Source organism: Mastomys coucha, unplaced genomic scaffold (genome assembly GCF_008632895.1).
Source record: "Mastomys coucha isolate ucsf_1 unplaced genomic scaffold, UCSF_Mcou_1 pScaffold12, whole genome shotgun sequence".
NCBI lineage: Eukaryota > Metazoa > Chordata > Mammalia > Rodentia > Muridae > Mastomys > Mastomys coucha.
In genome coordinates this window covers 10,550,076-10,566,817 of record NW_022196894.1, presented here as the reverse complement: position 1 = coordinate 10,566,817, position 16,742 = coordinate 10,550,076, and the positions used below count along the sequence as shown (strand labels likewise).

Below are 16,742 nucleotides of genomic sequence, written 5' to 3'. Positions count from 1 at the left end.
TTTTTTTTTTTTGGTTTTGGTTTTTTCGAGACAGGGTTTCTCTGTGTAGCCCTGGGTGTCCTGGAACTCACTCAGTAGACCAGGCTGGCCTCGAACTCAGAAATCTGCCTGCCTCTGCCTCCCATGGTTATTTCTTATTGTCTACTCCTCTTGGGTTTGTTTGCTTCTTTTTGCATGTACACATTTCTTCTTTTGGCTTTGCTGGTGTGAAATTATTTCCTGCTTCATGGTTTGTAGTTAACCTTGTATTGGTGTCTTCCTTCTTGTACCTTCTGTAGCTGATTTGACTTTGTCATGGAATATCTTGTTTTCTTCACCTATGGTGATTGAAAGTTTTTCTGGGGATTAGTCTGGGCTGACCCCTGTGTTATCTTAGAGTCTGCAAGACATGTCCAGGCCCTTCTGTTATTTGTCTTAGTCAGAGTTTCTATTCCTGCACAAACATCATGACCAAGAAGCAAGTTGGGGAGGAAAGGGTTTATTCAGCTTACTTCCATATTACTGTTTATCACCAAAGGAAGTCAGGACTAGAACTCAAGCCGGTCAAGAAGCAGGGGCTGATGCAGAGGCCATGGAGTGATGTTTCTTACTGGCTTGCTTCTCCTGGCTTGCTCAGCCTGCTCTCTTATAGAACCCAAGACTTCCAGCCCAGGGATGGCACCACCCACAAGGGGCCCTACCCACTTGATCACTAATTGAGAAAATGCCCCACAGCTGGATCTCATGGAGGCACTTCCCCAACTGAAGCTCCCTTCTCTGTGATAACTCCAGCCTGTGTCAAGTTTGCACACAAAACCAGCCAGTACAATTGACCCCTTGTCAACCTGACACAAACACATCACTATTAAGCCTCAACCCTTACTTTCTTATTCATCCCCAAGATCTAACGTTCCATAGTCTTTACATATTAAAAGTTCAATCAATTTAAAATGTCCAATATCTTTTAAAATTCAAGGTCTCTTAACTGTGGGCTCCACTAAAATACTTTCTTCCTTCAAGAGGGAAAAAATATCAGGGCACAGTCACAATCAAAATCAAATCCAATGTCTATGATCCAATGCACGATCTTCTGGGCTCCTCCAAGGGCTTTGGTCACTTCTCCAGCTCTGCCCTTTGTAGCACACATCTTGGCTTCTAGGCTTCAGATTCCTGTACTCCACTGCTGCTGCAGTCCTTGGTGGTCATTGCATGGTACTGGCATCACTAAAACACTGTCTTCCACTGTAACTAGGCTTTACCAATAGCCTCTCATAGGCTCTCTTCATGGTGCCAAGCCTCGACTCCTTTGCATGACCCCTTCAGTCCTGGGCCATCAATTGCAACTGAGGCTGCACCTTCACCAATGGCCTCCCATGGCCTCTCACAGTGCTGAGCCTCAGCTGCTCTTCATGACCCCTTCATGCCTTCAAAACCAGTACCACCTGAGTGACTCTTACACATTACCAAGTCCTGCTGCAGCACAAGGTACAACCTTGGCTATCTCTGGAACACAGCCTCTTTGTGCTCTCAGAAAACACTTCCCAGAAGATGTCACCTCAATGATGCTGGTCTCTTCTTAATCACCGCTAATTTCTTAGCTCCAGCTAAGCAGCATCAATAGTCCCAGTAATGCAAAGTTTTCGCTTTAGTAGTTCTGGTATCTTGTTAATCACAGCTGATACTTCAGCCCCAGCTAACCAAAACCACGGAATCTTCACAATCAAAACAACATGGCCCTGATAAGAGTCTTTAATCTTCCCTCTGAAATTTCACAAGCCAGGCCTCTATCTCTGCACTGTTCTCCACATGATCCTCCAAGCTACCACAGACCATCCCACAGAGTTTTTAACAGCCATTGGCTCTTCTAGCTCAAAGTTCCAAAATCTTTCCACAGTCCTCCGTGCTTGTGGAACTTACCCCATTCTGCTTAAACAATGAATCTTTATTCCTTTAAAGGCATTAATAATTTTGTTCATATGAAAGTTAGAGATGACAGATGAAAGCATTATAAATACCAGCTCAACAAATAATTAGCAAATTTAAATATAAAAATTAAATTTAAATATAGCTCTTGCCTGATCAGAATCTCATCCACATACATCCTTAAAGTATTAGTAGAGCCAGGCCTGGCGGTACACACATTTAATCTCAGCAGTTTGGAGACAGAAGCAGGAAGATTTCTCTTAAATTCAAGACCAGCCTGGTTTACATATTGAGTTCCAGGCCAGCTACACAATGAAACCTTATCTCTCAAAACAATGACCTAAAAAACATTAGAAAAATTGATGGACCAGCTGCTTTCTGTGTGTGCGTAGGAACTTCCTTGTTGTGGTTTTATTAATGAGTTTATCAGCCACAGTATAATTTAATTACATAGGATTCAGAATTTCAGTGATAGATTCCAACTGTTAAATGCTGAAAGAAAGCATCTACAGAGATGCTCCCAACAAAAAAGCCTGCCACAGATTGTTGTTTTGTTGTATGGTAAAGCCTGGTTTGGCTGAATGTGGAGAGGGAAGCATATCATATCGGAGTAATGCAGTTATCACTGTCATCCATTAGGAAATACATTGAGCCACTTGTCTGACAGTACACTGGTATGTTTTAGGCTGCCAGTCTGAGCATTGCCAGAAGGACATGAGTTCTGTTATAAAAGATAATGAAAGGTTTTCTAAAAATCCCTGAGTATGAAAAGGTCCTGAGGAACAGTTGCTATTCTTGCAGAAGACCCAGGTTTGGTTCTCAGCACTGACTAATGGCTCACACTAGTATGTAACTCTAGTTCCAGGGTATCCAGTACCCTTTTCTGGCCTCTGTGGATACCAAGCATACTTTGGTTGACTCATACGCTTTTTTTTTTTTTAAGTTGCTTGTTTATACATGACTTCATAGGGTCTGTTGGGTCAAGAGAGTGAGGGACCATCATTTTCATTGGTCACCTCAGGCCAGTTACAGCCTTTGAGCCTTTTAACATTTGTGTACAAGCAGTATTTCTGCCTATTTTCTTTCCAAAGATACTGTCTGTCCTCTGTTGTTCAGCCTTTCTTCAGTGTTGTAACAGCACATTTCTCTCTGCAGGTGGAAGATGAGCTCAGTTCTCCAGTGGTGGTGTTCCGATTTTCCCAGGAATTACCAGCCTCAAGTAGGTGATTAAAAAAAATTTTTTGTGCCAGGTGTGGTGGCATAGGCCTTTAATCCCAGCACTAGGGAGACAAAGGCAGGCAGATATCTGTGAGCTGGGAGACTAGCCTGATCTACAGAGTGAGTTCCAGTATAGCCAGGGCTACACAGAGAAACCCTGTCTCTCAAAAAAAACAAAGTGTGTGTGTGTGTGTGTGTGTGTGTGTGTTTTCATGCCTTAAATTTAATATCACATAAAATTAAATTCTATATGTTTTTATTGATAAAATCTTCAGTCATAGAAAAATATAACAGTTTCCACAAGCATTCTCATGCTAAGTGCCTGTGAGTAAACCAAGAACTCCCAGATCCTACCTTGGCTGAGCCAGCTAAAGGATGGTGCATAGAAAGACGAGTTGTTAACTTACAACATTTGCTTTGTTCTCAAAGTTCCTTTAAGGAGAGTGACTTTTTAAAAAAGAATTGTATTTCTAGACATGTTTTTAGGAGTCACATGAGGAAGAAAAGGTATGGACGTCAAAGCTCTTATTCCCCTGCTAGCTTTCAGCTCCTAAGATGCTTCTCAAGTATTGTGATATAGGAGGATAGATCCAAGAGTCAATCTGTCTGTCTGTCTGCCTGCCTGTCTGTCTGTCTGTCTCTGTCTCCCCTCCTTCCTCTCACTCACTCTTTTCCCCTACCCCACCTTCTTCTTGTTCAGGCTGGCCTAGAACTTGCTTTATAAACTAGGTTAGCCTGAAACTCACAATGATTAACCTGTCTGTGCCTCCTGAATGCTGGGCTTAAGAATCTGTTTTAGCCTGGTGAAGTGACACACTCTTACAATCTCAGTACTGGAGAGCCAGAGGCAAGGAATTTCTGAGTTTGAGATCAAGTTAGAACTAGAGAACAAGCCAGGCAGTGGTGGTGCACGCCTTCAATCCCAGCACTCAGGAAGCAGAGGCAGATGGATTTCTGAATTCAAGGCCAACATGGTCTACAGAGTGAGTTCCAGGATAGTCAGAGCTATACAGAGAAACCCTGTCTCTAAAAACCAAAACAGAGAAACCCTGTCAAAAAAAACCTCTGTTTTTAAAGAATGGACCGTGCTGGGGATATAGCAATTTCTAGCATTCAGATGGCACTAGGTTTTAATCCTCAATACTGCAGGGGAAGAAAAAAAAAAAGACAAAAAATGACCAGCATGCCACCAGCCTAGTCTAAGGCACATTAACTTTCATCTAGGTGACACTGACATTCCCATATTGCACAGAGTCCCCTCCAAGCACCTCTGCATGAAAATGAGTGAACGTTACAAGTCACATCAGCCTGCTCATAGCCATCAGCATCTAGGGCTCCACACCATACCCACAAGGCGCTGCCTGTCGAATCTGCCTCCTTCCTGATCCCTGCTTCCTCCGGTCATTATGCCTTAGTCACACTGGCCCTTTCTTTCTAGTGTTCTAGAAACACTACTCTCCCCTTAAATGTGGTTGTGGCAGTGCTGCTTCAAATACTCGTCTCTTCATTCCTTTTCTTTCTCTTTGTTCTTTGTGACAGGATGTCATTCTGTAGGCCAGGCTGGCTTTAGCTTGGAGCAGTGCTCCTGCTTCAGACTCCTCCCCCTCCTGCTTTTATTACTGTTCCCACTAAATGTTCACCTTCCTGTCTGCATGGGCTCAGTCTCCCTCTGTCAGAGCCCTACCACTTTTCAATGGCTTTAGCTTGATACACAGTGGGTTTTATTTTCTTTATGGTATTTTTACATTTCTTTGATTTCCTTTTGAAATTCGTTGAAAGGGAACTTTTCTTTTTTTAAGATATAATCTTCCCCTGGGACCCAGGCTGGCCTTGAACTCATAACAGCCCTTTGCCTTAGCTTTACTAAAAGCTGAGACTTTATAAATGTGCACCACCAGGCTGGAGTTGAAAACAATGTTTTTAAAAAAAGAAAATTAAGAATCCTATGGGCATCAGTGGTGCATGCCTTTAAACTCAGCACTTGGAAGGCCGAGGCAGGCAGATCTCTGAGTTCAAGGCCAGCCTGATCTATAGAGAAAATGTCATAACTGCTAAGGCTACACAAGAGAAACCCTGTCTTGAAGAACAGCAACAACAAAAATCCTATTATAGAAAATGCATTGAGAAGTTACTTAGTTCATCAGAAAAGTATTGGACATTAACCTGTCAGACATTTTGATTTCATTACTATATGATGCTGTTGATGGATTGAGTTGTAATGTTTATTGTAGCTTTGTTTCTGGGAGTGAGTCTCTTCTGTGTTTGGCCTCAGATCCAGTGTCTAAAGGTGTTCCTGTATCCAACATGGCACCTGTAGCAGTTGGCCGGGAGAGACACTCCTGTGATGCGCTGAACCGCTGGGTAAAGATGGCTGCTCTCTATTTTTTCTTCTTTACATCTAGAACAGTGTCATCTGGCCTCACACCTGCTATAAAATGGTCATGTGTGGTTGGTTAGCATACCCACAGGAAGGAACTTCATACAGAGACACCAGGCTTGTTCTGTTCTAAATCATATTACCACATCACACACTGTTACCTCTAGCAAGCCACTCACTTTGCTTCTGTGACCATTTCCTAATTGCTGTGTAAGACAATAAAATAGCATGTAAAGCCTGGCCCACACACAGTACATCTGCTTTAGGCAATAAGAGAGTTGCTAAAGCTGGGTGTGGTGGTACATGCCTTTAATCCCAGCATTTGGGAGGCAGAGGCAGGTGGATCTCCAGGAGTTTGAGGCCAACTTATTTTCTATGGTCCCAGAACAGCCAAAGCTACATAGTAAGACCCTGTGTCAAAAACAAAACGAGTGCATCAGAAGGAACAGGTGTTCCTGAGCACCTATGGCAGTCGGGCAAAGTAGGCCAGCATTCTACTTTAATAGCTTTTTGAACACTGAATGTATGTAGTACCTCTAGATTTTAGACTTAAGTGTTCTCAATAAGGTAAAGATGTTCACAGCAGTGTCATTTCCTAGGCTTTAATGAATAAGATATAATACATCCATGCAGTGCATTCAAAGCATCTGTTATAAATCTGTACCCAAATGTTTAAAACAGATGGAAAAATAATCAGCACAAATGAGATGGAAAAGAAGCCATGTATTGGAGCTGAGTAGATAGCTCTGTGATCAAGTGCTTGCAGTGTAAGCATGAACCTGAGTTCAGTTCTCTAGCACTCGTGGTAAAAAAAAACAGTCAGGTACAGCAGCATACCTACAATTCAGCACTAAGAATGCAGGAATGGTGGTCAGGGAGCTCATGGGACAGACAGCGTAAGAATGCAGGGATGGGTGGTCAGGGAGCTCGTGGGACAGACAGCACTAAGAGCAGGAATGGGTGGTCAGGGAGCTCATGGGACAGACAGCGTAAGAATGCAGGGATGGGTGGTCAGGGAGCTCATGGGACAGACAGCGTAAGAATGCAGGGATGGGTGGTCAGGGAGCTCAGGGACAGACAGCACACGCAAACTGATAGGCTCCAGTTTCAATGAGAGGTCCTGTCTTAGAAGTAAGGTGGAGAGTGACTGGGAAAAACCCAGTACTGATCTCTGGTCTCCACATAACAATGCACACACACAAATGTGTGCCTTCACGCACACATATGAGTTTCTTAAAGTGTATAGAATACCATGTTTTGTTATAAACACAGACAAAAGACCCTAGGAAATAAACTGCATGTTAACACTCAAATGTTAGGAGGATGTGCCTCACTTTTATTTCATATTTTTGGCTTAACTGTATTGCATGTTTTGCTAAAGTGAATTTGTATTTAGAATAACATAAAATGAACTGTCAATTGGAAAAGGAAGGTGGGGGGGCTAGGGGTAGGTGGAGGGCAAAGTCCCCAGGGTTCTGTTCCCAGCACGGGAAACAAAAAATTGCTATTAAGTATTGAAAGATACCCTGAAGAATAAGGGGAACTAGCTCCAGAAGCCATTTTAGTATGGGAAGGGGAGGGGGGGAAGTAACCAAGATATTTAAGTCCCTGTTGCAGGAGTATTCTCTGTCCTTTTCCCTGCAGTTGGGAGAACAGTTGAAACAGTTGATGCCTCAGTGTGGCCTCACTGTCATAGACCTGGAGGTAGATGGCACATGTGTTCGGTTCAGTCCTCTGATGACAGCAGAAGGTAAGGCAATTGCAGCTCTGCCACTCAAAGAGTTCCATCATACCTGCTGATGGCCAGCAGTTGGATGAGTGGGCCTACCTTACAATAATTCTGCTCTCCTGGAATTTGCAGCATCTCTCTTTGAAAGTGCTTTTCTTTTTTGGTTTTTGAAGAGAAGGTTTCTCTGTTTAATAGTCCTGGCTGTCCTGAAACTCTATAGACCAGGTTGTCCCCAAACTCACAGAGATCTACCTGCCTCTGCCTCCTCAGTCCTGGACCTAAAGGTGTGTGGAACCACTTCTGGCCAAAGGAGCTTTTCTTTAAGGCTAAATTTAAGTTTTACCATAACTTCTCACTAATAGAGTGAGACATCTTGAAGCATTCGATTCCTGTGTTTTGATATCATGTGATTCTAGACTTTCTATTCTGTTACTTCTCATGTCCAAGTGCACATCTGAATAACCTGTGGAGCTTTAAATCCTTTCAGCACTCACGGAGACTGTGGCAACATGCACAGGCCTGCAGAATCAAGCCAGACAGGGTCCCCAGCATTGCCAGTGCAAGTAGACATAGGTGACCCCACTCCCAACAAAGAACCTGCTGCTGGTAAAGAGGAAGTCAGCACCATCGTCCACACTTCACCTGCCAGGAGTAGTTGACCAACACAGAACAAACTCAATGGTGGTTGTGAACTTTCGTCCCTTTGTTTTGGCTCCCCTCCCTGCCACCTCTTATTGGTCTTTTTGGTTTTGACTCTGGGGTTATTTTTGGGTGGAGGAAGTGTTGTGTTTCTTGTTTGTTTCTTGGGTCTTTGGGTTTTTTTTGTTGTTGTTGTTGTGGGTTTTTTTTTTTTTTTTTTTTTTTTTTTTTTTTTTGGTCTCTTGTTTTGTTTTGAAAGAGAGACCATAAAGTTGTGTGGGTAGGAAGGTAAGAGGATCTGGGAGGAATTGGGAAAGAAGAAAACATGATCAAATTTTTTTCAATAAAAAAAGAGCCCTTTCCCCAAAAAACTACCCAGGTGGGCTACTTCCAGACCTTTAACATTGTGTGTCTGGAATGGAGCCCAGGTATGCATTCTTGTTTTTCCCTAATTGCATTTTTGAGTAGTAGATATTTAATAGTATATATTTAAGGTATGTAATATGGTTTAATATACATAATGAAAGATAGACATGTATAAGGCAAATTATAGGGATGGGGCAGTCCCCTGCTATACCACACTCCAGGATTCTCCTTGTGGCCAACCCTCCAGAAGTTCTTAGATGTTTATACTTTTAAAAGTTCCCTTCATGATTCTGATAGAGTAGGCTCACTGTTTTAAACATTTGAGAAAGCAGTGCAGGTAAAATCTGTGAAGTTAAAACAGAATATGAAATGTGCCCTCTCAGCCACTAATAAAACAACTAGACAGGAAGAATAAGCTCTTTGTTCTGTCGCATGGTGAGTGACCATAGTTTAATGGTAATGCACTAAAAAGCTATTTGAAGACATTGCCTATGTTCTAAAAGAGATGGTAAATATTTGGAGAGATAGGCTTTTCCCAGATTTGATCATTTAATAGTACATGTATCAAGGTAGCCCATGATACCTTGTAAATACGCAGTTTTTAAATTCCTCTTTTCTTTGAAGACAGATCTCACTTTGTACCTTTCACGGGCCTGAAACACTTTGTAAACCATGTTAGCTTTGAACTCAAAGAGATTTGCCTGCCTCTGCCTCCCAAGTGGTGGGATTAAAGGCATATGCAACCACTGCCCAGCCACCACACCTTTGTTATAGATCAGTTTTTAAAAGCATGGGGCTAGAGAAGATGTCTCAGGGGTTAAGAACACTGACTGTTCTGATGAAGGTCCTGAGTTCAAATCCCAGCAACCACACGGTGGCTCACAACCATCCATAATGAGATCTGATGCTCTCTGGTATGTCTGAAGACAGCTAGAGTGTACTTTCATATAATAAATAAATCTTTTTTTTTAAAAAAAAAAAGCTGAGGTTGGGGAGATAGTAAAAAAATTGGTTGTGCTTTTTATGATAAGACTTAAAACAGTTTAAGAAAATGTTTGGTGGTTTTTTTCATGAGATGTCCATATTTTTGCAAAGATATTTTCTCAAGCTCATTAAAATAAGAAAATTTGCCCTGCAAAGAAAAGACCATTTTGGAGCTTGCTGATAGCCTCAACCCCGGCCCTGAAGGCAGTGCTGGAGACTGCCAGAGATAAGGCACCCTGTGAGCCCAAAGGAAGGATGGCAGACTGTCAAGGCTCCTGTACCTCCAAACTCCAGAGGCCTCTAAAGCTGGCTTGCCATGATTCTGTGTGTCCCAGTGGCACTGGCACAGTGTCCCTGCCCCCTTCCTGATAGAAACCTGCCAGAACATTCCCTTCTATTAATATTTGCATATAAGTCAAGAACCTGCCCTCTTGTTTTAGTCTATGACAGGATATGTGTAACCTGAGTCATGCCTTTGTGAGAAAATGGCTTCTAGGTAGAGAGCTCCATTTTGCATTAAATCTAGAGAGCAGCTGTTTTCTGTGGAGCAGCAATTAGGCTAAATTGTTAGTTTATTTGCTCATTATTTATATGTGTGTTGATTGTGTGAGATGGGCATGTGCGTGTGAAAGTCAGAGGACTTATGGGCTTGGTTCTCTCCTCCTACTGACCATGTGGGTGCCAGGGATCAAGCTTAGTTTGCCACATTGGGTGGCAAGCACCTTTACCACTGAGCCTTGTCGGCCCAGTCTTTAAAAATGTATGTGTATGGTATGTGTTTCTGTGTGTGTTCATGTTGAAGCCAGAGGTCTCTGTTGCATGTGTTTTATCTCTGTCTACCTTATTCTTTTAGGACAGAATTTCTTGCTTAATGTTGGAGCTTACTGAGCTAGTCTCTACTTCCCCAGTGCTAATTACAGGTGTAGACCATGATACCCAATTTTATGTAATGATCCATGGAGATCCACTCCAGACTGTTTGTCATGCCTGTACAGCAAGCACTTCAGCAAGGGAGCAAACCATCATCTCAACTCTTAAGTGTATTACTTTTCATCACCTTGGTTCTTCCATAGCTACATGGAACAACTTTTGTTTAAAAAATTTTAAGTCAAGCATAATTAGTAGCTCATATCCATGATTCCAGCATTTTGGGAGTTGAAACAGGAGGATTGCCATGAGTTAGAGGCTGGCCTCAACTACAGAGTGAATCCCTATCTCCAGAGGGGAGAAAAAAAAGCAAACAAACTTCCTTTAATCATTTCTCATACATTCTGTGGGTGTTCTCAGTGTTAGGAACTCGAGGAGAGGATGTAGATCAACTCATCACCTGCATCCAAAGCAAACTGCCAGTTCTGACCTGTACACTACAGCTACGGGAAGAATTCAAGCAGGAGGTAGAGGGGACAGCAGGGCTCCTGTATGTTGATGACCCAAACTGGCCTGGAATCGGAGTTGTCAGGTAATGATTTGGCTTGCTACATAATGTGAAAGACTACTTTGTCAAAGCACAAGTGAGTCCTGTTACTACTCACATATCCAGGTGGAATTAGAGTATATTTGCTAAGATCTCATGAGGTATTTACAGATCTCTGGGTATTTACAGAGGCCTATTGTAGACAGTTGGTCCAGCATTGAACTTAGTCAGGGTTCACTGTGTGCTAATTCACAAGTGCCCGGGACAGACACATGGTAGACAAATGATTACTATATGGGATATACAGAGCTTTATAAATGAGAAAATGGGAGAGAGCTATATTGGCCTCACTGTCTTCTGGTGGCCCACCTTTCTCTCCTCTCATGTTTCCTTTTCCTTTGAAAAATTGCTTTCCTGGGCCATAGACTGAGGCTTACAACATTATTGAAAGATGGTGGTTGTTTTAATCATAACATATGGCCATTTGTTCCTCTTCACACTCATAACTGTACATCTGTGTTCATCACCCATAGTCCTTTCTGAAGAAATACTCACTCTTAGATTTGTTACTGCTGTCTCATGTTTTTAGGTATGAGCATGCTAATGATGATGACACCAGTTTGAAATCTGATCCAGAGGGGGAAAAAATACACACTGGACTTCTGAAAAAGTTAAATGAACTGGAATCTGACCTCACATTTAAAATGGGTAAGAACTGCTTTTCTAAGTCACTGTAAACTTTAGGAAGACCATGTCTAACTGTCTTAAGGAAGCTGCTTTGTATCACCACAGGGGTGGGGAATTCTGGTGTAGGACCAGCCAGAGATGAAGTGTTTCTCAAAGTAATGTTGCCCTCCCTCTACAACTCTCCAGCCTTCCCTTCCTATATCAGAGGACTCCTCCTCTCCCTAGGCAGGAAGCCCCTTTGACAGTCAGTAAGGCCCTGGGCTGAGGACCTAGGAGCCAGCCTTGCCTGTTTCTTCCCTCAGGCCCTGAGTACAAAAGCATGAAGAGCTGCATTTACATTGGCATGGCAAGTGATGATGTGGACGTTTCTGAGCTGGTAGAGACCATTGCAGTCACAGCCCGGGAGATTGAGGAGAACTCGAGGGTCTGTAAGACTAATCAGAGTTTCATGTCTTTCCTGAATTTTGCAGTGGGACACATGGCACTGTCCGTTCATTTCTTTCTTTCTCAAATGTTGGTCCTATGCTAAGACCTGTGATCTAGGGTTATGCCAGGCATCAGGAATGCCAGGAGGCCTTTTCACAGTTGCTGCCCCCAGTAAACTCACCAGGCAATGTGGGAAAAGAAACAGCAGTGTGAGCCAGTACTGTGGCAGCAGTGTGAGCCAGTACTGTGGCTTAGGAGAGCTGAGCTTTTGAGAACTTGCTCACCTCTGCAGTATCCTGAGGTAATATTTCCTAAAAGGAGATGGTCTTAATGACAAACAGCACAAGTGTTGGATAGCAAGGAAGACTAGCCTACAAGGCTGGAGGACCCAGCCTTGAAAAGGCCAAGGAGCTGCATTCGCTCTTGGTTAGACTTTTAGACTTTGGGTTTTTCCCAGGCTTGGGTATTCCGACTTTGTCTCAGCATTAAACTGTGCTAGTAACATTATGAATGTAAGTAGTTATTTCTCTTGTTTGGCAAATGAGGCCGGATAAAAGTTATATCTGCTTTGGTCTGCATGAGCTTTCATCTTTTTCTGTTTAATTTTTTTCTTTTTTTGTTTTTTGTTTTGTTTTTTTTCGACACAGGGTTTCTCTGTGTAGCCCTGGCTGTCCTGGAACTCACTCTGTAGACCAGGCTGTCCTCAAACTCAGAAATCCATCTGCCTCTGCCTACCAAGTGCTGGAATTAAAGGCGTGTGCCACCACTGCCCGGCCTTAATTTTCAATTTTAACTTTAACTCATGTATTTCAGTGCAGAATTCTAACATATTAGACTTCTGGGAAAATGTCACCAATGCTGTTGACTGTGTAAATAGTTGTAGGCCCTGGACAAGAAGCTTAGACAGTTATCTTTCTTGGTTTTATAGCTTCTAGAGAACATGACAGAAGTTGTTCGGAAGGGAATTCAGGAGGCTCAGGTTCAGCTACAGAAGGCAAATGAGGAGCGGCTTCTGGAAGAGGTAGGTTCCTGTCAGGACTCTCCAGGCTGGCATCCTGGGGAACAGGCTCAACAGGTGGTCCTGAACAAGGGCTCAATGGGCGGTCCTAAATGAGGGTTATATTTTTGCAGGGAGTGCTGCGGCAAATCCCTGTAGTAGGATCCATGCTGAATTGGTTCTCTCCAGTCCAGGCTTCACAAAAGGGAAGAAGTTTTAACTTAACAGCAGGTAGGACTTCTCACTACTGGTCTATGCCGATATCTGTTACTTCAGAGTTTGACCAGATGCCTTTAGCTCCTAGTACCTTCGTGCTTTTAGACCTCCCTGATTCTCTGCCAGGAATCTGAGACTGCTCCTACTTCCATGTCGTCTTCCCCAGTCTCTGTGGAAACAGTGAGAAAGCAGGTAGATGCTTGATCCCATGTGCATTGCACTTCCTTGGAACAAGAACACGGATGTCCAGTTGGCCAGGTCTGGGAGCAGTGCAGTGTCGACACTGGCATAGTAAGGGCTGTTGTTCCTTCCAGCCCTCCTGAGTATTCTGTGCAGGACAGGGCTCCTTCTGAAAGGGGAGCCTAATGATTATAGCACACAGCACTGGATATTTTTAAAAAAAAAAAAACAGTGACTAGCAGTATTACCAACCTTCTGGGAGATAAAGGCTGTGGCATCTTTCCTATCCTACCAAAGAAATGCTCCCAAAATGTGATGTTCCTTCCTTTGGTCCTTTTCCAGAAAATAATGGCTGGATTCTCACAGTACCCAAAGACATCATTAGATTTTCCTAGTATGGTGGCCCAAGAATATAATCCTGGCATTTAGGAGGCTGAAGGTTGCCAATCAGGGTTATGTGAGACTTTGTCTCAAAGCACCATGCACAAGTAATGCTTTATCTGTCAGACGTCAGCCATTAGGAGGATCATCTGCTCTTTCATGCTAAAGTGCATTTCCCAGCTGAAGGTGGGTCCCAGCACATTGCACACACTGACTGAGCACTTCAGGACTGGAGGCTGAGAAGAGATGTGAGCAGCTGCAGGCTGGGTTTGCTCCAGTCAGAGTCAGTGGGGAGCCAAATGGCTACAGATCTGGTTAGAGCACAAAGCCAGCTGAGGGCAAATGGCATCTCAGGATGCTTATGTCAGGAGCTTCTGCCACCCCTTTTTCTTACAGGCTGTCTGGAGTCCACAGAATACACCTATGTCCACAAAGTACAAGGGACTGGAGTGACACCACCTCCCACACCCTTAGGCACTCGAAGCAAACAGAGGCTTCCAGGTGGGTTAAACCTCTCCACATTTCATTGTCATTAATAGAAGAAAACCAGTTCTATTCCTCTTAGGGAATGAACTCTAAATGCTGTTGAGATTCCTCACTTGTTCCCTTATGTGCCTTTGTTTTCTTTAATCCAAATCCAAAATTCCATTCCCTCCACTGAAACATACACCTTCGATATATTCCCATAGAAATGCCTCCATGGTACTCCAAAGGCAAGCATTGATTTAATTGAAGTGCACTGACGTGCGGAGCATTTTAGTGTCACAATCTTCTTTAGTTCCCGTCTCACCTCTGAGATGCTTCTAAGACAGAATTCCAGCATTTCTGCAAAATCAATGACCATGCAGGACCACAGAGCCTTTGCATGTACCACCAGTTTCAGGATAGTTCGTCTCATGTCTCTAGGTCAGAAGCCTTTTAAAAGGTCCCTGAGAGGCTCAGATGCTGTGAGTGAGACCAGCTCAGTCAGCCACGTTGAAGACCTGGAAAAGGTGGACCAGCTGTCCAGTGGGCTAGAGCACGACAGCCTGGAGGCCCACGGCCCCGAGCAGTCTCCCAGGGCTGCTGACCTCACGCCCGGACAGACTGAGGCCCTGCATCAGGAAGATGACCACTCACAGGCAGAGGAGCTGGATCGATTAAGATAAAGCTCAGTAGTACTGGGCTGGAGGCTGGACTAACTGTTGTTTCAGGGAAGGTGAAGTTCTATTGAAGATGTGAACTATGCCACATGTTAATATGATAAAAACTTCTATAGTTTGTGCTAAACTGGGAGTTTTGCACAGATATATCTACATGTCAGAAAACCAGGCTTTCTAGGGGGCGGTTAATTATTTTATCTGTAAGTAGAACAAATGACAATTGACTATTTTGGCCTGTCCAACATAGGCATACCCTTTCTTCCTGTACCACACATTTTGTACTGAGAGAACACATGGACTTCAAGCACCTGCCACTTGAAACACTGCTCTCATATCTCTGAATCTAACTGTGATGAGGCTGTATACAGTGACTCTCCAAGTTCGCTTCCATCTGTCTTAGTAGCTCTGTAGTTCAGTCAAGTTTGGGTAGATACCTGCCTCACTGGTTGGTATCAGGGAATGGGTTTCAGTAGGACCCTGAGTAAGAGCATCAGAAGCCCCTCAGCTTCTGTCCCCATTGCTGCTTTTCCTGGAGCCTAAGTAAGGACTCTCCGCCTGAACTGTGGCACTAGGCCCGTCCCTTGCTGCACCTTTTCTCCCTTACACATTCTTTGTAAACAAATTTAAGGACTCACCTGTTAATAGTAACTAACTCTAAGATCTCTTCGTGACCATATTTTCAAACACTGGTAATGCTTTTAAGTTGGTGCCCAGTGTGCACTGTGCTTGTGTCTATTTGGGACAGAAAGCCCTCTGGAGGCCACCATGACGAGTTCAGTGTCGTCTGCTGTGCAGCATAGTAAGGCTGAAGCAAACAAGCCTTTGGCCTGCTTCTCATGGTGTAGCTGTAGCTTCTCCTACTTGAAGCTCACCCTGAGCCCAGCTCAGGAAAGAGCCAGAGAAGTCGCCTCTTCCTGGCCAACAAGCCAGAGCTTGCTGCCTCATTCCTGTCCGTTTCTATTTCCCCCAAGTACTGTATCACTTCTAGTACCCTAAGATGCCCCATCCCGTGCCTTTCTAGTCCCTAAAAGTCAAACAGTGGAAGATGCTAAGATGGTGTTCCTGCGGACTGCAGTGTTGGAGCCTTAGTTACACCACATGAAGCCTATAATTACACTGAGTTCACTGGGGTGATTGCTGACAGCTGCCCCTTGTCAACATGCAGTCTTTCCCTTTTTTGGGTGTAAATGATTAAATACAGTCTTCCCTGTTTATTTGGTGCAATGAAGTATAGCAGGTGACATGGGGGAGGAGTAAATTATCACCTTTAACAAGATTGATTTTTAAATGTTTTTGTACATTTGGAATTGTTACCTTGGTTTTGCTGCAACAGAATTTACCTTGAGACACTATCTGATGTTGGCTTAAATAAAGGCTCTTGAAATTGCTACCTTTGAACTCCATATAAATCCTAACTTTTCATCAGATAAAAGAAAAGGGTTTGCAGGGATGGGGGATGGGGGGTGGTTGAGTTTTTTTCAAGACAAGGTTTCTCTGAATAGTCCTGGCTGTCCTGGAACTCACTTTGTAGATCCTGGAATCTGCATTGTAGACCAGGCTGGCCTCAAACTCTCCGAGATTTGCCTGCCTAGGCCTTCCAAGTGCTAGGACCAAAGGCGTGCACCACCAGGTAGGCAAGATAATAGCTTCTAAACAGTAACCTTCATACCCTAATTGACCATCTTAGCAGCAGCATATGTGAAAGCTGCTTCATGGTGTCTAGACTGATTTGGTCTCCAGGAGCTTGTCAAAAGGTAAAAGCTCAACTGTTTCTTTTTTTTTTTTTTTTTGGTTTTTTCGAGACAGGGTTTCTCTGTATAGCCTGGCTGTCCTGGAACTCACTCTGTAGACCAGGCTGGCCTCGAACTCAGAAATCCACCTGCCTCTGCCTCCCAAGTGCTGGGATTAAAGGCGTGCCAGAAAGTTTCTAAAAGTAACTTTTGAATAAGGAGTTTTCCTGACCAACTTGTCTCTGAAGCCCCCGCCTACTCACTAGTGAAGCCAGTAAGTAGTCTCGCCTCTCTCCCTCACTGCTGAAGAAATGTCTACTTTTTGGTGATACAAAAAGTCATCTAAACAAATTG

The 16,742-nt window shown here is 43.6% G+C and overlaps 1 protein-coding gene across 4 annotated transcripts in view; it reads left to right on the top strand.

The window, feature by feature from the left end:
• Positions 1 to 16,048, top strand: part of Pdxdc1 (pyridoxal dependent decarboxylase domain containing 1) — a 92,823-nt gene extending 76,775 nt beyond the window's left edge. For all 4 annotated transcript variants that reach the window (XM_031363107.1, XM_031363106.1, XM_031363105.1 and 1 more), the window contains exons 14-23: positions 3,058 to 3,121; positions 5,393 to 5,481; positions 7,142 to 7,247; positions 10,503 to 10,674; positions 11,219 to 11,337; positions 11,619 to 11,740; positions 12,671 to 12,763; positions 12,874 to 12,970; positions 13,913 to 14,017; positions 14,423 to 16,048. In XM_031363107.1, coding sequence (XP_031218967.1) covers positions 3,058 to 3,121; positions 5,393 to 5,481; positions 7,142 to 7,247; positions 10,503 to 10,674; positions 11,219 to 11,337; positions 11,619 to 11,740; positions 12,671 to 12,763; positions 12,874 to 12,970; positions 13,913 to 14,017; positions 14,423 to 14,664 — 1,209 coding nt within the window. In that variant the 3' untranslated portion in view covers positions 14,665 to 16,048. The remainder of the gene's footprint in view (positions 1 to 3,057; positions 3,122 to 5,392; positions 5,482 to 7,141; positions 7,248 to 10,502; positions 10,675 to 11,218; positions 11,338 to 11,618; positions 11,741 to 12,670; positions 12,764 to 12,873; positions 12,971 to 13,912; positions 14,018 to 14,422) is intronic.
• Positions 16,049 to 16,742: the final 694 nt, after the last annotated feature.